Source organism: Phallusia mammillata, chromosome 8, assembly GCF_965637545.1.
Source record: "Phallusia mammillata chromosome 8, kaPhaMamm4.hap1.1, whole genome shotgun sequence".
In the NCBI taxonomy this organism is placed as follows: Eukaryota; Metazoa; Chordata; class Ascidiacea; order Phlebobranchia; family Ascidiidae; genus Phallusia; species Phallusia mammillata.
The window spans coordinates 7,038,195-7,059,993 of record NC_137259.1 but is presented as its reverse complement, the minus strand read 5'-3'; the positions used below and the strand labels follow the sequence as shown (position 1 = coordinate 7,059,993).

The window sequence follows — 21,799 nt, the reverse complement described above, 5'->3', positions numbered from 1 at the left end:
GCCAGAAGTTTGTCATGAAAACAAAATTATGTGATTTGTCCTTCAAAAGGATTTCTGAAATCTTGTTCAGGGCATTATAAGAAACATTTCTACATCAGCAAAGAATTTGTTTATTGTTAAATAAAGTGACAAATCTGTTATAGAATGACAGCCAAATGCGCATATAGTTTACACTTACACAAAACGAACACATACACGAGTTATGCAAATGTGGTATTTACATTAAAATTTTTGCAGCAGCAAAACATTTGATCAGTCAACAATTTTGCGGATTTTCATTTGTATGCTTTTCAGTGAATAGTACCAGCCGCGAAAGGACAGCCAATTTACCCCGTCGGCATATGAGAGATGCGGGCCACCGAGATAAAAACCATTTGGGTGGCCTGTGTGACAGTTGGAAAACCAGCCACCGCCCTTGAATGATGTGGCGCAGTCGTAGCCTGGATTGTTGTCTTGATCCATATCATAGGTGCTAAACTTTGTTCCTGTTGGCTGCATACCATCGCCTGTTAGAAGAAAGCATAGATTTTATCAGTGCAGCTGCGAACAAGAGATTGGCCGTTTAAACTAATGTAGTCACATTACACCACTCCAGGTTGTTGGGATGGCTTCTCAACCTGTTACTTCCAACAAACTGGAGTGCCATTAGGTGGCTTCATCTTGCCACCAGCTGCACTGACGAGACCACTGTCTGCAGCTTTTTGTGTTATTGTACAACCATTCGTTTTTAGTACTGCAGGCGAGTGAGAAAAACATAAAAAGCAAGTTGGAAATTGGGCTTGTACTTGGGGGTAAGGTCCAAAATTGAGTCTCGCTTACGGTTCTGTTTTAAACAGTTTTTAAACATATTGCAAAAACGTTACCTGCATTTCCCGAGGGTGGTTTTGTAATATTGAGACTGTAACCCCTTGCATGACCGACAGAAAAGTTTCTAAGTATAAAGACATACAATTTTGAATACATTGCAAACACATATAAAACTTAATAAGTCGTACGAATAATGGGCGTATTTCTTAGTTCCCTCGAAATCTTCCATGTCAACTCTTAATTCGTATTTTCCGTCAGTAGTGATTCTGTGAATCTTCTCAAGGCCTGAAAACCAAAAAGCATATACAGATCTCTATTTAAAAAAAGCCTTATGCCATTTACCAAGCCAAAATTCTCCAGTCAAAGAACCAAAACCTCTGGCATAATCGTCCCATCCACGGGTAAAATTTTCTGAGCCGTCCATTCTTTTCTGAAACACCTGCAACAAATATGTAAAAATGTACCAAAGCTGAATCTGTTATAATAGCCAATCACCTCACAAGATAATACTCGATGCCTTTCTAAGCGTAATCTGGTTATTATAACGTCATACACTTGTTCAATTTTAGAACGTCAAGTGAACACAGCAGTTTGTACCTGAAAGCAACGCTCGCTAGTTATAACAACGCTCCCTTCCTAAACGGAACACATACTGTTTTTGTCCGTACTTATTTCTGTCTGAAACTGGTTTGTTCCATGCGTTTGGTCAAGAAAGGGTGCTTCAAACTTGGTTATAAGCTTTACCAGACCAACAATTTTAAGCAATTGTTTGTAGTGGGTTCCTTGTTGGTCGTTTAAATCTTAGCCTGATCGGTCAACCTTACAGCCCCGGTGTGTCTGGGCATAAACACATGCTTTTTCTGCACTAAACCGCTTTTTCAACTCAATTCATATGCATGCATATAGATGTACCATGGCCAAAATGGCACTATCAAAAACTTACCAACCATCCACCACCGTGTGTATGATGATCGCATAAGACTTCCAAGGGCTCGCATTTGATTTTGAACGGGTAAATGGTAAAAACTCCTGATTTGCTAGTAGAAATTTTTGGAGTTACATCAGCGCAAGATCTTGGTATGTTTGGATCTAAAATATGGAAATTTGAGCCTATTTTAATAGTATATCTAACCTAATTCAGCAGACAGCAGGAAGTTGACTCCTGACTTTTTGTGAGCAGTTTTTATCTTGTCTGCTATCGGTAAAAACACAACAGACAGCCGTTCGTACTTTCAAGTTGATTTAATCTTTCGGAAAGTCTGTCGACAGTCTGTTGCAGTCTAGTAGCTTCGGAACATCCGCTTGGAACGGTGGTTGGACTGCTTGAATCTGTATTATAAACAGTAGTGTTACGGACTTAAAATAAGCACCTATTTAAAAACGTAACAGACCAATAGACTCGTTAATGTGTAGGCTATCTTTTGCAAGCGTTTTAACGACTGCTGCTTATATTATATTGGCACAAAAACTACGATGGGTTGATTGTTTTAACCTTAAAATTCCCATTTTGAGACTGTTATGACTTAAATCTCAATTTTAGGGTCCTAATTATTTCACCTTTTTAGCATTTTTCTTGAGATTAGAACTACTGGTTTAACTATAATAACCTTTTGCGAGTTTCGTTAACAAACCGTTTGACAACAGTCAACATTAAAAGTTGAATGTAATTTCACTCTAAGTGGACTGTATAGTACAATCCTGAAACGCATTTCTTAGCTTAAAAATTAATTAACTAAAATTACCTGATTCACAACTTAATTTACATGTTTCCAGGTTGACCAAAGTTGCACATGAAGGTGTTAAAAATACTTGCAAAACAATTGCAATGCACACAATAACAAAATTATTCATCTTTTTCAAGTCTGTCACCTCCAGCTAAAAACACTCTTCACATTGCCGCAAATATGCAGTGAGTTAAACCAGTTCACGAGGCAAAAGATAGTATTGCTTTCACGCCTAATTATGTAATTAGGCGGTTGTTTGTTAATCGACAGTATCGCAATTAAATTTCCAGTTATTTTGCGTCTACTGCCAAAAGCAACAGTTTCATTTTTATTTCCAAATGTTTTCACTTGACAAAGCAAAACATAAGCAGTATGATGCAAAATATAAAAGATGCAACATTAGTTTAATAATGCAACCCCAACCTGGATATCCAGTAAAAAACACAATTAGTTTAAAATATGGTAGTCTCGTACAATTAGGTGTATTGAAATGCAATTGAAATTACATGAAACAAACATCAAATGTCATTTAACGATCGCTATCATTTTAAACTTATCTCAGCGGTAGCGATGATGAATAAAGAGTTTACAAAAATGTTACTTATTCAAAAAAGGCATTTAGAAGCATGTTTTTACTATTTTCTCATTTTGATATCGTTTTTTTTTTTAATTACAGATTAGTCAAAACGAACTTGAACGAAGCGATCGAATATCACAAGTATCATTTGAGCAGGACCTACCCGGCTGGCATTCGAACTGATTCCAGCAATTACGATCCGCAACCAATGTGGAACGCAGGTTTTCAAATCGGTATGTTTCTACCATTACCCATACGTTATTGTGGTATACCTCGGCGTATACGCCAAGCATATTGAAGGCGTTAAGACGCTTTAGGGCTGTTTTGAAGTTATGTTAATCCTAAATACACAAATTACATTTAAAATACATTACAATGAATTGCGTTTTCGTGTTTAAAAACGGACCAAAATTGGGTTATCTGTGATTTTATTTTATTTATCGCTTTTACAGTAATCTCATATAATTTCGTAAGACGGTTCTATAGAACCGGTGCGAACCGGCTAAATCCCACCACTGAGTAAAACTTTTTGTCCATGTTTGTAAGTCAAGTAAATGACTGTAACCAGTAGAACCTATGTTGACGTATAAATCTACATGCAAAAGAATTTTGAACCTGCAATGAAATAAAAACCAAGGGTGTAGAACTAATATCGCTGGAAAATGAAATTGTAAGCCACCCTATAGGGCAGGGGTTCCCAACCTTTTTTGCTGCTCGTACCCCTTTGTCAGGCCAGAGTATTCTTCGTACCCCCCAAAAAATTCTAATGGAATTTTTCAGATATATATATATATTGCTAAATTAAATTGCTTTTATAGCTCAATCGAACACCTCCTTTATCTGTGCATTTTCTTCCTAACTTTGTGCTTTGTTGCTCATTGCTGGCACTAAGTTAAAAAGCATTGTTATGAGGCAATGAGGCTTTTTACTAAATAACAACGATTATTTGTGGATAATTTTTTTTAAAGCAAAGACCGTAATGGCATAAGCAGAATATCATTTACAATTCCAAAATAAACTGTACTGTGAAATCTGTTTGAAAAGCTGCTTTGTGACCCAAGGATCTTTGTACCCCTTGATGTTCAATCTCGTACCCCTTGGGGGTACCCCCAGTTGGGAACCCCTGCTATAGGGTAAATAAACTGCTGGCAGCAATCGAACAAATACGGTACTGGTATATCGTTTTAGCACGAGCAAACCATTAATTTAATTATAGAGTACACCAAACTTGATTCACAATCTGCTTGCCAAGTATTCTTTTGCATTGGTCTGGAAAAGCATTTGTACATTACGCATAGGCGCTTGGTTAATTAAAATACCAGACATTAGTCATGTCATTCTACCGCCATCACTTTAATTAATCTCCCAGATGAACTTTTCGCAGTGTTGCGATCGAAACTGTTTACCCGCATTTTTTTGGCAGTCGCCCTAAACTACCAGACGAAATGTGACGAAATGGAAATTTGCACTGGGAAGTTTCGGCAGAACGGAAACTGCGGTTACGTATTGAAACCACGTGACCAGAGGCTCTCCTCCTGTGGCGAAGATGGAGAAGAATTGTCATGCGCCAAGCTGTTGAATCTGCACATTATTTGTGGTCAAAATTTGGGTAAGGTTTTAGGTTTTTTTTGTGCTGTTGTTATATTGTTAACCTATTCGGCAAGGTTGTTTGATACATCATACATCAGTGCCGTTAGATTGGTTTCTTATTTTTTCTTCTTAAAACTGAAAATTATGTGAAATGCTTTTAAGTTTGCAATGCTAAATTTCCAAGCCAATACCGTGCTATGGTCTAAAATGCCACACATAATTGCTATACGCTTGACATGTTTTGACTGCTTGTGTATTTCGAAACATTTCATTGCCATACAGCACAATAAGACGATTCATTGCTAAAATCAGTATAGAAATGATGCGTTAATTGTTTCAGGATTGAATAATGCGGGTACGTTTGTTGAGGTCAGTGTGTCAGGTGACCAACAGGACGTCACACAAAGGGTGACAAATACTGCAAAGTCGAACGGTATGTTACTCTGTGTAGAAACCAACTATTTGCACACACCATCAGTAAAGACGGTACACTTGCATCATTGGCTTACTTTCAAGTTTTGTTTTAATGTACTTGTAGAACTTAACAGCAGCACAGTTGCGTATTTTCGACATTCTTTTCCACTTACAGTACAGGAAGAGCCAAATAAAACGTGTTTACAAGGTTATGTGTTCTTATCCTATTTCGGTCGCTTTTTGTGTTTTGAGCAAGAAACTAGAGCGACATTGCACTAACTAGTGCTGAAACCCGATAGGTTAAACTAAAATTGAAGTCACCGAGTGCCTAGGTCGAAGATGTTGAACAAAAAAGATTCAACAAAATTAAATTACATTTTCACCAACATATACATCTGTAATACCATGCATTTATATACACACGCTCTCCGACAGTTTTTGCTTTTAAACAAGGTTATGTACATTATGTACACTCTTATGTACATTTTTTGTATTCCTTCATGTTTCTATTAATAAGGCAAAAAAACCATGATTTGATTAGATTCTACGACGGGTTGCGACCCAAACTGGGACGAAAAATTCATTTTCTTCATCAACAAGCCTGAGTTGGCGATGTTGCGTTTTGTGGTTCGAGATCGGGATAAGGCTCCAGACAAGATTGGACAACATACTTTGCCGTTTTCGAGTGTTGCCCAAGGTTAGTTTTTGAAAATGCTTCTGCTCTTGGGTTTAATCCAAGGTGATGTGTGTTTTTTGAGATCTCATGTTACTCTTGTTTTATGGCAGAACTTCGAATTAAAGAATTTCTTATTAATTGTGTGTTTAACCCAAAATGTTATGGGCTTTACATGCTGAAACCCTGTAGTACATTCCATGTTGATAGCAAAAGGTATATAGCGTTAAGATTGGGCATTGTCAACAATATTTTAGGTTACTTTCTAAGCAAAGCAGTTCTTGCCTTTATGTCTAAATATAATAAAAAATTTATAAGTGATATTTAGTGTAACTATTTGTTGATTGATTCTGATTCGGAGGCACTGTTGTTTCATTAATCTATGTCTAAATAAAGTTTCAAAAAATTTATTGACACATACGAAGTGTTTGTGTATTACGAATTGAAAACACTGGCAATTGATGACTTAGGCTACCGTCACGTGCCTCTGCTCAAGCGTGACGGCACGAAGTTGCATGGTTCTTCGCTTTTTGTCTTCGTTCACGTCGAACCAGCCACAAAGAGACACGCCAACCAAGGACGATTAAAGTCCGCTCATGGGACCAAGCTTAATGAAAACTTTACAACGGAACAAACAGACGGGGCAAGAAAGTTGCCTTTAGAGTACCAACTTTCAGTTTTATGAACAAAGTTGAATTTATTGCTACAAAAAGCGTCCAATTGTTAAGGTTATGCTGCTATCAGAGTGATAGTGAGCTATATATGCAAAACAATTTGCCAAATTTAAAATACAATACTTGCCTGTTTTCCATGGTTTAAAGCAGTGGTTCTCAGCCATGAGACGCGTGCAGTGGTTCTCAATCTTATACGGACCCCGTGCCACCTGACAACTTTCTCTATCGCTGCGTACCATCTATCCTAATGGATAGACCAAGAAATAGGCCCATTTTCTCGCCATGATTGGCATATTTAATAATTTTAACAGACAGTACAAGACACGAGTTTCGCCCAAACCAGGGCTGATCAGTTGGGTCAGCTGAGTTGCAATTTTAGATCGGACTTAAATTGGGTATTACAGAAAGCTACTCGCGCACCACCTAAAATGTTTCGGCGTACTACTAATGGTACGATGTACCACAGTTTGAGAATCACTGCACTAGTGGCCACTGGAACCGGTACTCCGGAACTGTTATGGTGCTACGCGAGTAGCTTTCTGCTATAACTCAAGTCAGATCATGAAATGCAACTTAATTAAACTGACAAGAGTTGGTTTTGGACAAAACTCTTGAAATTGTTTTTGAATTTACTGACCTTGCTTGTTTTAGAAATATGCTGTCCTAGACAAGAAAAAAAGCCTATCTCTTGTTTTACCCTTTACGACAGAAAAAGTCGTCAGGTGGTATGCGACCAGTATAAGCTTGAGAACCGATGGTATAAAGTTTTTAATTTTGCCGACCTATTGCTTTACACCCAAAGAGCTTGTGCCTTTTTGTCGTTGCTTACCAAATTTTAATGGTAAAAAACTGTGACGGCGACCTTTTTCGATATTGTGTCTCATTGCGAATCCAATACTCCATCAACTGATTTTGTTGCGACTAACTTTTTTATCTTTATTTTAATTTACCTGTACAGGCTGAAAAAGAATTTACTATCAAAGCGACCTATAGAAGAGACTAAAATGTACATTGAGTAGACGTTCATGATTGAGTTACTGCTTGGATCTTGCAACCTTTATAATTAATTCGTTTTATCTTGACAAATTTTGTTAAATGTTTTTACGTGTAGTCCGTGTCTTCAAAACTTGCTTAATACAAATTCCGCATTCAAATGTATTTCCAAATTTGTATATTTGGTTTTTTTGGTACGACAAAAATTATATTGCCTTGTTTACCGTCCACTAAAAAAAGTTATTGGGGCAAATAAAGTACGTGAAACTGCTTGTTTTTTTTATGATTTGTTTGTGTGTTGCGTTGAACCTTGTTGACATAATCGAAAGCTTGATTTGCAGACTGTAATTGTGTTAGGGCAAAAAAGTTAGTTAAATCTGCATCTACAATTTTTCGTCCAAAATGCGTGAACTCGCCTAAATTAGAGCGTGTTCACAAAACGTTCAAAACATCTTCCGCGATGGCATGCACAAACAAGTGTATGAATGTGATTTATTGGGGTAGGAGTAAACATAGCAATGTCAAGGATATAAGTGCACATTATTACTAATGTATCATACTATTTCATACTGCCACTTTTTTAGCTTTGATTCCAAGGACCACAGCAATTAATACATGATTAATGAACCACAGAACGCTTACAAATACAAATATGAAACTGAATATTTCTAGTAAGAAAGATGCTTTAGATCAGTGGTTTCCAAACTTTATCGACAAATTCCCCACTTAACAATTCAAAACACTTGCATTTCTCCCCAATAGACTACATAGTATAGAGGCTAAACCGTACGAAAATCATTGGGAAAATTGGGTCTTTCATTAACTTCACAAGATATATTCCCAGAGTTGTGCCTATTTCCAAACCACCTGTACAAATGAAAGAAAATTGCATCCCACAAGTTTTAAAAATCCTCCCCGGTCGGGAACCACTGATTTAGAGTTTGACACAAAACATGATACACAATACATTGTCCTAAGAGACTAATGGGGGTGGTGGCCGTAGGTATCAAAACTAAGCGGCTTTCTTTCTGATTTTCATTTCCATGGTCTTTAGAGAATACCTGTACCCACGAAATGGCGCCCAGTTAACCCCATCAGCATAAGAACTATGGGGCCCACCATGATATATACCGTTGGGATTTCCATAATGGCATGCTCCAAACCACCCACCACCCCCAAATTTCACAGCACAGTTTGTGCCATATGAGTCTTGATCTTTGTCAAAAGTGGTGAATTTAGTGCCAGTCGGTTCCATGCCGTCTCCTGTTAAAAACAAGTAGATAATTCAAGCATTAAAAATGAAAAACTTCCTTATCAACGAGATTATAGATAAACAAATAATCGTTGCCTAATAAAGTGGCAATTGCAAGTTTATGCAAATGCTTACAAGTTTAAATATTTTCAGCATAAACTGTTCACCACTTTTTAACAAAGACCACTTTATCATCGAGATCAGATATAAAATATTGAAAAGGAGTGCTAATTGCAAGTTAAGTACGAAATCTCACGAATTTAATGAAGTAAAATGCAAAATGTAATGTCCCCGAAAAGTTTTTTTTTGGTTTGTTTTTAAATAAGTTTTTAACCTGCATCTCCTGTAGGTGGTTTGGCGATAGTCAAACTGTAACCAGTTCCTGGACCAACAGCAAATGATCTAGGAACCCAAAATTGTATGGTTAGTACATTGCCCTTTAGCCCCAACATTACACCAAACCTTACGAGTAAACAGCATATTTCTTCGCCCCATCAAAGTCTTCCATGTCAACCCTCATTTCATAACTGCCTGAACTTGTGATTCTATGAATGTTTTCAAGTCCTAAAGCAGAATTAGTGTATGGTACTAAATCGGTTATTGAGCCATATAATGGTAAAATGATGTCTTAAAATTTAAGGTTTTGTGTTAAATGACATCACAGTTACTTATTGTGTCACCAGTATTGTAACCTTCTTTTTGGCAAGACAAAAGATTTAATCAGTGGTGGGATTAAGCCGGTTCCCACCGGTTCTCTTGAACCGTCTCACAATTTTTTTTATCAGTTTAGCGCAGGGCTTCCCAAACTTTTTTGTTCGCGACCCCTTTTAATCTCATTAAATTTTCCGCGACCCTTTACGGATAATATGATAAACAGTGCAAACGATTAGTTTGTTGTATTTTTTGAAACGCTAAATTTGAGCGAAAACTAAAAACAACCTACCGGCACTCGGAGTCTACTACTTTACACGTTCCAACACCGATAACTTTTACGTGCTTTGTCTTTAGTTTCTGTCACATTGTTTTGCAAATAGGCACTTGTCACAATTTCTTGTGGTTTGGACGTTTGCTGTGCGTCGAGAACATACGCACGTTCGTAAAGGACAATTTGCCGATTTGGCAATTTTAACAACGATTTATGTTTTAAGTAATTTGTTAGGGCGGAAAATAAAAGTAAAAGCAATTCATGTTTCAAATCATGTATTGTTAACGCCTAAACTGAGGTCACCTGGACAAAGTTCAGGCCGTTGCAGTGTTTTGCAAACGGATATTAAACACTGCTTATAAATCGTAGATTTATTGCCTATTTTTTATTAGAGAAAGTTATTGCGCTAAATAACACCATACGTCATGTTTATGCTGCATTAAAATGCTTGTGTATTTCAAAACAATTGCAATTGTTGCGTTTCAACCGACCTCTGTTCGATCAATGGCCTGACTACAAGTGCGTTAGCGCTAAGCTGGAAACGTTTTAAAACCGACGTAATTTGAACAAACATGCCATTGTGACGTTATACAAAGGTCAAGGCCGGGGCTGTGCGGCATCCCCTCACCCCCGTACTCTACGCAAGAGTACTTTCTGCAAAATTGGTACAGCTCTCTGCGACCCCTCAAGTTTGTTAAGCGACCCCTTCCGGGGTCGCGACCCCCAGTTTGGGAAGCCCTGGTTTAGCGAATCAGTTAGCATTACTGGTGACTTTCGATGGACTTTGCGTAATGGAACCGACTGAAAAATATGACTTTTGTAATAGAACCGTCTGACAAAAAAATTGAATGCCACCACTGGATTTAATGTTAAGTTAAACATACCCAACCAAAACTCCCCATCCATTGAACCAAATCCATTAACATAATCTTCCCACCCTCGTGTGAAGTTTACTGAGCCGTCCATTCTTTTTTGGAATACCTGTGAAAATCATGTTTAAAATTATCTTATTTTTGGTTTTTTAATGAAATCATTCTTAAATAACCACTTAAATCTTTTTTTGAATAAAATTTGAGTTAAACGCGCGTATTTTTGGCAAACGAACTGCAGTAAAAAATGGTTGTTCTCAAAGATGTTTATTTTAACAGCAACAGTAAACGACAAAACAACTTTAAGTGGCTTATAGCATTATTGTGCCATTTTCAATTGAAGATTCACTACTTACCAACCATCCACCACCGTCAGTAGCCAGGTCGCAGAATACCTCCAACGCTTCACCAAATGGATATATGGTGTAAACCCCACTAGTGCCTGTCGGGTTTCGTCTAGAGATATCATCGCATGTTTTTGGCTTAACTAAACCTGAAATACAGTGCAGTCCAAAAACATGTCAAATATGTTCAAACATTTGTAGCGTTTGCAAAAAAAGAGAATTAAAAATTTCTGGGGCGCCCACCGTACCTTCGATATTGGCAAGTCTCGAGTTCAGTTGTTCTATAACTTCCTGCAGCGATCCTCCTGGATAACCAGTACCAAGGTTGTCACCTTAGAACGCAAATGTAGTGTTAAGCTGGTGATAACAAAACAAAAATGAATAGATTTTATACCTTTGTCACAGTGCAAGCTAATTTTGCACATTTCCAGGTTGACTTGACCATTCACAGGAATCAGGATCAGCAATAAACATACAGTGGAACAAATACATAATGTTGTCTTCATCTTTTATACCCACTTCAGGAAGCTTCATCCACTCATAAAGCTTTTTAGTTGTAATTTATATGACAGTCATCAACTCTTTTATACCAAAGGATTGATTGTGAACGTGGAATGAGATACTTGTTTTCCTAAAAAAACATGTACTGAATTAAAGGAAATTAAATTTTAAAGCTTTCGAATCCTATGAACTCACTTCCTTCGTTTCTTGACAGTCGTTAAGAATTTCCTGTGAGAGTGCGTTGAGACATTGCTGCCCACAACATGCATTCATTGTGAATTTAACTGCCGCTCAATTTACTCCTCGAGTTCAAAGTGTCGCTGCTGATTGGACTAATAGGGCCATGATTTAATATCTTTTTTTATTCACGACTGTTTTAGCTTAAATCAACTAAAATTTATGCAGCCCCTACACAAACGACTGGCGAAGGTAATTCGATGATTTTATTTCGCTTGATGAAAAAAAGCATTTCAATCAGAAGTTACTTCGTTATGATTTCAGTTTTTAACAGCAAAAGAATAGCCAGTATATTTAACGGTTGTGTTGCTGTTGTTAAGGATTTCGATTGTTGCGTCGTATTTTCCAACATTGTGTTATAATTACTAGCTCATTTCGAGCCCTGTGTTCTGTAGAATGTTAATGGCTTCGTGTTTCCTATTAATGTTCAGTTGATTCATTCTATTTTACTTGTGTTCATTAATACAACAACTTGGAGAATACAAAAATTGGCGACGAGGATGGGATCCAGCCATATAAAATCTACGGCGGTCCAGAAGTGCAAAACACAAAACTCGTGACACACGCAAAACTTGCGTCTTTCCAAAGTCAACACATTACACATGGCATGCACCGAAGTCAGAACACAAAAACCATGACACTCACCCCAAAGTCAGAACACAAAAACCATGGCTCGCACAGCAGTCAGAACACAAAAACCATTACACACCCCAAAGTCAAAACACAAATACTGTGGCATACCCCTAAGTCAAAACACATAAACAATGACACGCCCCAAAGTCAGAACACATTACTCATGGCACGCACCGATGTCAGGACACAAAAACCATATGGCACGCACCAAAGTCAGAACACATAAACCGTTGCATGCACCCCGCACCCCATGCTTATGAACATGTGTTCTCTATAAATTTTCATGCATGGCAGATTTGAAATATCTGTGATTTTGCGATGATGACGTGACTTTCTTATGTAGTCTGTGTTGCATGAATTTGAAATATTATCCAGTTCTTTTTGAATAATTCTGCGAAAGCAAAACCACAGGGCTTTGGCCTCAATTTGATTTCCAACGTTGAATTTATTTTGTGGCACCAAGTCTTTAAAGAAATTTATCCATCAGGTTGTAGAGATTCGCCGCAGGTAAGACCATCAACCATCAATTCTTTGATTGTAAGTTGAAGTGCCGTAAATATGCGCCCGCATCGTTTGACGAAAATAAGATTGGGCCACTATTCCGTTTTCTGTCCCACAATCTGTCCTAACGCGTTTGGGATTGCGAGCGTTTTTTGCACAATGTGCTCGAAAATGTGCAGGTCAAAATGTGCGCACATTTTTTGAAAATGTGCGGGTGCCAAAATGTGCAAGTCAAAATGTGCGCACATTTTTTGAAAATGTGCGCACATTTTTTGAAAATGTGCAGGTACCGAAATGTGCAGATCAAAATGTGCAGGTGCTAAAATGTGCAGGTTAAAATGTGCAGATGCTAAAATGTGCAGGTCAAAATGTGCAATCGCTCAAATGAAGTGTTGATATTTAATGTCAACATATGTACAGTGTTAAGGCGCTTACATGAATGTTTTATTAGTGTTGTGGTTATAAATTGTGCCAAAAAATTTAGTTATAACATATAAATTAAAATCGGATTTATAAGAAACTTGTAAAAATGCATATTGTTTTTGTTGATATGGCAAAGCATGAAATAATCCAACATTCAGGATGTAAGAAACACTGTTTTTCAGACTAGATATGTACATGATCGTCACTTCAAATGGTTTGACTTTATTGTTTTCAAATTAACGCCTGTTAGCCTGTAGCCTGCCCAGCTTCTATAGATTTTATAATTAAACTTTCTCAATGATTTTAAATATAGTATGCTCATATGGCAGTCAAGCTATTGTTTCCGTCCGGCTTAATTAACGCTGTACGCTTGTAGGATGCTTGCATTGAGTTGGGGGGCTTTAAGAGCAAGCAAACGACAAAGCTGGGCTTGTGTGGTCGGTTTTATGCATCTACTATGTGTGGTTGTTATTGTGCTGTTGGAGAGTATTTAATGTACGTCTTATCTTTTTAGTACTTTTTTAAACGCATTAAAGTGATTTTACCTAACTTATTAAAGGGTGCATACAGTTATTACTAATTGAATTGAAGTCTGGTAAAAATAGAACTTTCCTAACTGGCTGTATGTTTGATGAAATGATGTTCAACGACTTCGGCCCAGACCAGGAACTCTGGACAGACGAAAGGTCAAGCTTGAACGAAGATTGGTTTTTTTCCAAGTTACTCATTTTAAACTGTCAACAAAGGGTAAATTTTGTGAAGCAAAAATTAAGTTTATTTGAAGAAAAATTCAAGGCACCAAAACAATTGCTAGACATCATAACCACCAAGGAAACTGGTGCAGAAAAACAAGTCGATTTGCTATTATGATAGTAACAAAGAGTTAGACACAACAGAGTATTTATGAGGATATGTTTTTTCAAGGCAAAAAAAGTTTACAGAAGTAAGCAAAATTGTCAGCATGTTGTCAACCATGCAACCACAGGGCAAGCTGATTTCTTTAGTGGAGCAAAAGTCTGGAGGTCTCACTTATCCTTTATTAGAGTTACTGCAACTGCAAAAAGTTGATTAAACTCAAAACCAAGTCAAAGACCCAGCTGTCCAGTGATTTTTATTCAATGAAAACAAATGAATCATTAGAAAGTTTTCCATCCTTGGGGTTCTACTGCACAATTGACAAAAGGACTTTGTGTCTTTGGAAGAAACTCAAATGAAAACCTTCAAAAAGAAAAGGACAACCACACAGTTGCACAGCAATCTTCCTAATGTTTGACATTTTTTATTTGTTTGAGGCTCATTTACATCACAAAACTTGGTATATAGGTATTTAATTAGGTTAGTTTTGAAACCCACACAAATACTTGATGTGATGCCCTTGTAGTGATCAATAAGTTGTTTCGGTACAAGCTATAAACCGAGTCACTACAAATGTTCGCTGATGAGTCTCAAGGTTACAACCGCGTCACTACAAATTAAAGAGGTATACCACCGTCCTTAACCTCCCAAGCTCCTGAGCTTGTCAGGACCGGAGTCCTGGAAACTCCACACACGTGTCTTGCACTTCGGTTCGTTTGTTTATTGCAGGAGAAGGGAAAGGGATAGAAAAGAGACAAGAGAGCGAAATGAACGAGTGCGGTTTTATATATACTCCGGATAAAGGCGTTAAATCGTACACATGTGCTCTTGCGATTGGCTCTTGCACAAATTCCCACGCAAAGCAGTGTCCAATCACAGCACGAGACAAAACATACGGCTAAAGCACATAAACACCAGATCACAAAGTTGCATCTGCATCCTAATTAACTGCGACAGGAAATATTACAAAGTCCGAACATGATTTGTCAATACAGTGGGATTTGGTTGCTATACATTTTAACTTCCTCGCAGCCTTTGAGCTAGCGAGTCAAAACCGAGCTATTTTGGTAAACAAATATTGCAAAGTTTGCACAAATTATGTCGCAACCGCTACACCCTAATTTTAAGTTTGCTAAAACATTCATGTTATTGCTTCTGACTTGCTATAGTGTGCACCAGATAGCTAGAAAGACCTACTGTAGGAATATCATAATACACCAAAATATCAGTAGATGTTTTTGCAAAATTTGTAATTGTTTCCTGACTAATATACAGAAACTAGACGATTGTCATTACAAATGAAGAAGGTGTATGTTTCATGTGCGATTAAATCAATAAACTAAAACTGATGTGAACAATAGAAAGACGAAGAGACTGAAACAGCCGGAAAGAAAAGTAGGATAGGGAAAATCATTTTTTTGAGACCGCTGTGGGCATTCTGCATTATATTTTTGGTAAAAAATATGTACAATGGTAACAAAACAGGTTTAGAAAAGGATAATACTGAGTTGTCACGAAAAAATGATGTGCAATGCAAAAGTATAAGTTTTCACCATTTATGTAGGCATCACTTTTTTACCACTGCATTTGTTTTAAACCACATTGTATTTTCATTTTTTTGCCCTCAAGGGTCATATTCTGTTTAGTTAAAAAACTTCACTGCATTTAACAAGAAAAATAACATACCTAAGTTATATAAGTTTATTGATTTGCACAGAACACTATTTAAAATAAAAATGCAGGGAAAGGTATGTAATAATTATGTAATTGAAACAAAAAATTGTTTATGTGAAAGGGACAGAAAGACTTTTTTAGTGTGAAAGGGAAAAATTTTGGCACCTGCACATTTTGACCTGCACATTTTGGCACCTGCACATTTTGACCTGCACATTTTGGCACCTGCACATTTTCAAAAAATGTGCGCACATTTCGACCTGCATATTTTGGCGCACATTGTGCAAATTTTTGCCGTAAGCCCTGTTGTCTGATCGGGCTTATTTTAAATCGGCTCGATTTCCAGGCCCGCTTGCACGTTGCTTCGATACCTTAGAATGTTACTTTTGCATGTTATTGTGCCAAGCTTTGCCTGATGATGAATAACAGCAATAAGAGGTCAGATATACGTCTACAATACCATGCATTTATATGCACACTCTCTCTGGCAGGTTTTGATTTTGATCAAGTTTATCCTCTTATGTAAATTTTTTGTATTCCTTCATGTTTCTATTAATAAGGCAAAAACAAATCAAAATTTATGATTTGATTAGATTCTACGACGGGTTCCGACCCAAACTGGGACGAAAAATTCATTTTCTTCATCAACAAACCCGAGTTGGCGATGTTGCGATTTGTGGTTCGTGATCGGGGATAAAGCGCCCGACAAGATTGGACAACATACTTTGCCGTTTTCCGGTGTTGCCCAAGGTTAGTTGCTTGAAATGCTTCCAAAGTTTCCAATCCAAAGTAAATTGGGGTCTATGTAAAGTTGCTAAATGAAGATTTTATATTGTGCTTGTTTTATAGCAAGTATTTCTTGTTAATTTTGTGTCACAAATGCCTAATACGCTGTAGTAAATATATACCACATCGAGAACAAACGGTAAAAAGCGTTCAGATTCGGTATGGGCAAAAATATTTTACGTTTGTTTGTAAGCCCATGCAGCTCTTTGCCTCATGTCTAAATAAGTGACATTTAATGTGCCTATTTGTTGACTGATTCTGATAAAGATGCTTCGAAGCACTTCGTCAATTATTTTTATGTCTGAACATGGATTCAAAAACAATTTATGGACATGAACGAAGTGTTTATGTATTACGAATCGTAAGTAATACGTCAATTCATGTCGTAGGCTACCGTCACGTGCCTCTGCTGAAGCGTGACGGGACGAAGTTACACGGTTCTTCACTTTTTGTCTTCGTCCACGTTGAACCAGCTACAAAGAGACACGCCAACCATAAGGACGATTAAAGTCCGCTCATGGGATACAACTTAATGAAATCCTTACCACGGAACAAACAAACGGGGTAAGAAAGTTGCCTTTAGAGTATCAAGTTTCAGTTTTATGAACAAAATTGGATTTGTTTCTAGAAATGCGTCCAATTTTGAAGCTGAGGGTGCTATCAGAGTGATAGTGAGTTATATATGCAAACAATTTGCCAAATTTGAAATACTTTGCTTGTTTTCCATTATTTACTGCAGTGATTCTCCCTATGGTATACGCGTACCACTAGTGGTACTCCGGAACTGTTAAGGTGACACGCGAGTATAAGCTTTCTGCTATATCGATAATTCAAGTCAGAGCATGAAACGCAACTTAACTGACCCGACTGAATAACCCTGGATTTTGGCAAAACTCGTGTCTTGGACATTCTTTTGGAATTGCTGACCTTCCTGGTTTTACAAATATGCTGCCCTAGTCAACAAAAATAGGCCTGAGAACCGCTGGTTTAAAGTTTTTAATTTTGCCTACCTATTCCTTTACACCCGAAGAGCTTGTGCCTTTTTGTCGTTGCTTACCGTCTCATTGCCAATCCAATTCTTCATCAACTGATTTTGTTGCGACTAACTTTTTTTCTTTTTTTTAATTTACCTGTACAGGCTGAAAAAGAATTTAGTATCAAAGCCACCTATAAAGAAGAGCCTAAAATGTACATTGAGTAGACGTACATGATTAAGTTGCTGCTTTGTTTTTGCAACATTTATAATTAATTCTTTCTTGACAAATTTTGTTGAAAGTTTTTACGCGTAGTCCTTCTTTTCAAAACTTGCTTAATACAAATTCCACATTTCAAATGTATTTCCAAATTTGTATGTTTGGTTTTCTTTGGTACGACAAAAATTATACCGCGTTTTAACCGCCCATTAAAAAGGTTATTGAGGCGAACAAGTGAAACTGCTTGTTTTTTTGATGATTTGTTTATTAGTTGTTTTGAGGTTTGTTAACATAATTGAAAACAGCAAATGCTGAAGAAGCTACATTCATATTTGTTATGAGTCAAAAATACATGAATTGAAGCGCGATTCACAAAACGTTTAAATCATCTTCAGCAAAGGCATGCACAAACAAGTGTATGAATGTGATTTATTGCAGTATAAGTAAACATAACAATGTCAAGGGTTATAAGTGCGCATTGAAACTAATGTATCATACTATTTCATTTTGCCACTTTTATACCTTTGATTTCAAGGACCACAGCAATTACGACATGGTATCTCACATTAAAGCACAAACCGCTTAGAAATACAAATATGAAACTGTTAGTGAAAATCAATTCGTGCTTTATTATACAACGACCTCAAAGACTGTATGGCAGCATGTATTGAAAACTAAGCGGTTGTCTTTCTGATTTTCATTTCCATGGTCTTTAGAGAATAATGGTATCCACGAAATGGCTGCCAGTTGACCCCATCAGCATAAGAACTATGGGGCCCACCATGATATATACCGTTGGGATTGGCATGGTGGCACGATCTAAACCACCCACCACCCCCAAATTCCACGGCACAGTTTGTGCTATATGAGTCTTGATCTTTGTCAAAAGTGGTGAATTTTGTACTGGTCGGTTCCATACCGTCTCCTGTTTAAAAAAAGTCGATAATTCAAGTATTAAAAAATCCAACATTTTCTTATCAACGAGATTATAGATAAACAAACAATTATTTCTAATCGTTTATATAATCGATTATAATCGTTGCCTAATAAAGAGGCAATTGCAAGTTTGCGCAAATGCTTACAAATTGAATTTTTTTTAGCTCAAACTGTTTACGACATAGTGCCTCTGAAATAGGGATTTTTTTCTTCTTTATACAAATGTAATCAAGTTTGTAGAGCTCTACTGGCAAATGTAATTTTATTTCGACGTTTCGACGTCCCATACAGGTCGTCTTCATCAAGGTAAATAACATTGAATGCGACAAGTACAGTACACGATAACAAAGGGAAGAAAAGATGGAACGCAAGCACGTCACAACGCAACGAAAGGTTATGTACAAATCTAATGTTTATACCTGCGTCTCCAGTAGGTGGTTTAGCGATAGTCAAGCTGTAGCCAATTCCTGGCCCAACAGCAAATGATCTAGGAACCAAAATCTTATGGTTAGTATATTGTCCTTTAACCCCAACATTACACCCAACCTTACGAGTAAACAGCGTATTTTTTCACTCCATCAAAGTCTTCCATGTCTACCCTCATTTCAAAACTGCCTGAACTTGTGATTTTATGAATGTTTTCAAGTCCTAAAGTAGAATTAGTGTACGGTGCTAAATCGGTTATTGAGCCCATCTAATGGTAAAATTATGTCTTAAAATTTAACTTTGTATTTTGAAATGCTCAAACTAAACTCCAGACAGCGGTCTTATTAGTTTGATGTTTAGGAAAATATTATCGAAGGTTCTGTGTTTTACCAATATACATCACAGTTAATCATCGTGTCTTATTGTAACATCCAGTATTGTAACCTTTGTTTGGCAAGACAAAAGATATAATATTAAGTTGAACATACCCAACCAAAACTCCCCATTCATTGAACCAAATCCATTAACGTAATCCTCCCACCCTCGTGTGAAGTTTACTGAACCGTCCATTCGTTTTTGAAATACCTGTGAAAACCATACTTTTTTAATAAAATTGTTTTTAGTAATCACTCAAATCATTTTTTGACCTAATTGTGTTAAAAAACGATAGACAAATTATTTCAAACGGCTTTTAAAATTATTATTATTATGTGATTTTGATTGTAGAAACAGTTCACTACTTACCAGCCATCCACCACCGTCAGTCTTTAGGTCACAAAATACCTCCAACGCTTCACCAAATGGATAAATTGTGTAAACCCCACTAGTGCCTGTCGGGTTTCGTCTTGAGATATCACTGCATGTTTTTGGCTTAACTAACCCCAAAAATACAGTGCAGTCCCAAAAAGTGTCAAAATTATTGGAACATTTTGTAGCATTTGAAAAAGGGGAATCAAAAATTTATAGGGCACCAACCTTCGATACTGGCAAGTCTCAAGTGCAGTTGTTTTATAACTTCCTGCAGCGATCCTTCTGGATAACCAACACCAAAGTTGTCACCTTTAAACATAAATTTAGTGTTTAGCTGGAGTTAACAGAACGCCAACGGCGCTTCACCTTTGTCATAGTGCAAGCTTATTTTGCACATTTCCAAGTTGACTTGGCCATTCACAGGAATCCGGAGCAGCAATAAACACATAGTGGAACAAATACATAATGTTGTCTTCATCTTGTATTACCAGTTTACTTCAGGAAGCTTCATCCACTCACAAAGCTTTTTAGTGTTGATATTTATATGACAGTCAACAACTCTTTTATACCAAAGGATAGACTGTGAACGTGCAATGAGATGAGAACGTGCACTTAATCAAAGATAATTACATTTTAAATTCTTCGAACTCCATGACCTTACTTTCTTATTTTTTGACAGGAGTAAGAATTTCCTATGAGCGTGCAATGAGACAATCTGTCTTCCTGCCACAGCTGCTAATTGGACTAATAAAGCCCTGATTTGATACATTTTCCTAGCTTAAATCAACTAAAATTTATGCAGCCCCTACACAAACGACTGGCGAAATCCACGTTAATTACTACTATAGGTTTTCGGTTCCTTCTTTAATAGGTATTTTAGCGATTTGTTTCGCTAGGTTAAAAACATTTCAATCAGCAAAAATACAGCAAAATAATAGCCAGTATATTTAACGGGTGTGTAGCCGTTGTTACGGATTTTTATTGTTGCGTTGTAATTTTCAACATTGTGTTATAATTAGTAGTTCATTTCGAGCATTGTGTGGCGCAGTAACATTCCTAACATTTTAATCAAACTCCTCAAGCATAGTAAACCCCAATCTGGCGTAGTTTTCGTAGAATGTTAATGTCTTCTGGTTGCCTATAAATTCTGCCCATGTTCGGTTGATTCCTTTTATTTTACTTGTCTTCATTAATACAACAACTTGAATAATACAACAATTGGCGACGAGGATGGGATCCAGCCATATAAAATCTTCAACAATGGAGACTTTTTAGAGGTTATGCAAAAACAGATGGAACTTCAAGATCGCCGTCATCATGTCCAAATGGAAACTTTGATGAATTTCTTGAAGCATTCGACAACATCTGAAAGCTCCGCCCAGCCCCAGCACAGCCACGTCCAATTTTCACGCCTTTGATCAAACCATGAAGGGAAGACTATTGGTCGAGATTTTGCACACTTTGAAAGGCACATGCTGTTTCCGATGACCGCAAAGCCCAAGTGTTTTTAACGAACAAAACTAACACGGGGTATAAGTTGTTGGCTAACTTAGCAGGTCAAGAAAATCGTAGGTTTTATGACAGACCAGTTTGATCCAAAACTTATTGTTGTGCGGGAAGGATTTCGCTACTGGGGTGACATTTTAAGCGCATGGTACAGACTTTTAAGCAGGCAAATCCACCGAAAGAAGAACTGCTCGAAACACCTGCTGGAAGCGGTTATTTACCGAGCGGACAGATGCGTACAACAATGGACGTATTTGAATGTTTTTACGCGTTGTGATTCACTTTAAAACCAACTTTATACAAACTCCACATTTCAATTGTATTTCCTTGGTTTTTATATATGTTTTTCTCTGGTACACTAAAAATTAAACCGCCTTCTTACAGCCCCAAAAGTTTACAAAAAAAGTCAAAAAGCCGACTTTGAAGCTCGCCTGAATTGAAGAATGACTTACAAAGCGTTTAAAACATGTTCAGAAATGATATAACACAAACAAGTGTATGAATGTGATTTATTACGGTATCAATAAACATGACAA

At 37.1% G+C, this 21,799-nt stretch overlaps 4 protein-coding genes across 5 annotated transcripts in view; 1 reads left to right on the top strand and 3 right to left on the bottom strand.

The window, feature by feature from the left end:
- The window catches only part of LOC145204919 (1-phosphatidylinositol 4,5-bisphosphate phosphodiesterase delta-4-like), a 33,012-nt gene extending 16,037 nt beyond the window's left edge, over positions 1-16,975 (top strand). Inside the window, exons 13-17 of one of the 2 annotated variants that reach the window (XM_080077531.1) lie at positions 3,208-3,341; positions 4,532-4,717; positions 5,039-5,131; positions 5,654-5,809; positions 16,842-16,975. In XM_080077531.1, coding sequence (XP_079933657.1) covers positions 3,208-3,341; positions 4,532-4,717; positions 5,039-5,131; positions 5,654-5,809; positions 16,842-16,960 — 688 coding nt within the window. In that variant the 3' untranslated portion in view covers positions 16,961-16,975. Of the gene's footprint in view, positions 1-3,207; positions 3,342-4,531; positions 4,718-5,038; positions 5,132-5,653; positions 5,810-6,255; positions 7,725-16,841 lie in introns of those variants that run through there. The other variant, XM_080077530.1, reaches the window with a different exon arrangement.
- Positions 16-1,806, bottom strand: LOC145204923 (microfibril-associated glycoprotein 4-like). The gene is made up of 5 exons (XM_080077537.1): positions 1,751-1,806; positions 1,150-1,246; positions 996-1,092; positions 864-931; positions 16-506 (listed from the first exon to the last, which is right to left on the bottom strand). Exons 2-5 carry the CDS (start codon positions 1,229-1,231, stop codon positions 253-255), a joined length of 501 nt encoding a protein of 166 aa, XP_079933663.1. The 5' UTR covers positions 1,232-1,246; positions 1,751-1,806; the 3' UTR covers positions 16-252.
- LOC145204534 (microfibril-associated glycoprotein 4-like) lies at positions 8,465-11,616 on the bottom strand. Its single transcript, XM_080077123.1, has 8 exons — positions 11,539-11,616; positions 11,413-11,473; positions 11,091-11,174; positions 10,855-10,991; positions 10,514-10,610; positions 9,172-9,268; positions 9,039-9,106; positions 8,465-8,715 (listed from the first exon to the last, which is right to left on the bottom strand). The coding sequence occupies exons 1-8, from the start codon at positions 11,614-11,616 to the stop codon at positions 8,465-8,467; spliced, it is 873 nt and encodes a 290-aa protein (XP_079933249.1).
- A 1,344-nt stretch (positions 16,976-18,319) lies between the features above and the next one.
- LOC145204694 (microfibril-associated glycoprotein 4-like) lies at positions 18,320-20,205 on the bottom strand. Its single transcript, XM_080077287.1, has 7 exons — positions 20,124-20,205; positions 19,983-20,066; positions 19,752-19,882; positions 19,496-19,592; positions 19,133-19,229; positions 19,001-19,068; positions 18,320-18,570 (listed from the first exon to the last, which is right to left on the bottom strand). The coding sequence occupies exons 1-7, from the start codon at positions 20,203-20,205 to the stop codon at positions 18,320-18,322; spliced, it is 810 nt and encodes a 269-aa protein (XP_079933413.1).
- Between the last annotated feature and the right edge of the window lie 1,594 nt (positions 20,206-21,799).

Bases quoted from the DNA above. Each gene is read 5' to 3' on its own strand.
- LOC145204923 (XM_080077537.1), bottom strand. From the start codon at position 1,231: ATGGACGGCTCAGAAAATTTTACCCGTGGATGGGACGATTATGCCAGA. The intron at 932-995 runs GTACGACTTATT...CTTTATACTTAG, and splicing joins AAGAAATACGCCCATTATTC to AAACTTTTCTGTCGGTCATG. The intron at 507-863 runs GTAACGTTTTTG...TTCTTCTAACAG, and splicing joins ACCACCCTCGGGAAATGCAG to GCGATGGTATGCAGCCAACA.
- LOC145204534 (XM_080077123.1), bottom strand. From the start codon at position 11,616: ATGAATGCATGTTGTGGGCAGCAATGTCTCAACGCACTCTCACAGGAA. The intron at 11,474-11,538 runs GTGAGTTCATAG...ATGTTTTTTTAG, and splicing joins ACTGTCAAGAAACGAAGGAA to GAAAACAAGTATCTCATTCC. The intron at 11,175-11,412 runs GTCATATAAATT...TTGCGTTCTAAG, and splicing joins GTATAAAAGAGTTGATGACT to GTGACAACCTTGGTACTGGT.
- LOC145204694 (XM_080077287.1), bottom strand. From the start codon at position 20,205: ATGTGTTTATTGCTGCTCCGGATTCCTGTGAATGGCCAAGTCAACTTG. The intron at 19,593-19,751 runs GTAAGTAGTGAA...TGGTTTTCACAG, and splicing joins CTGACGGTGGTGGATGGCTG to GTATTTCAAAAACGAATGGA. The intron at 19,230-19,495 runs GTATGTTCAACT...ATTCTACTTTAG, and splicing joins GAATGGGGAGTTTTGGTTGG to GACTTGAAAACATTCATAAA.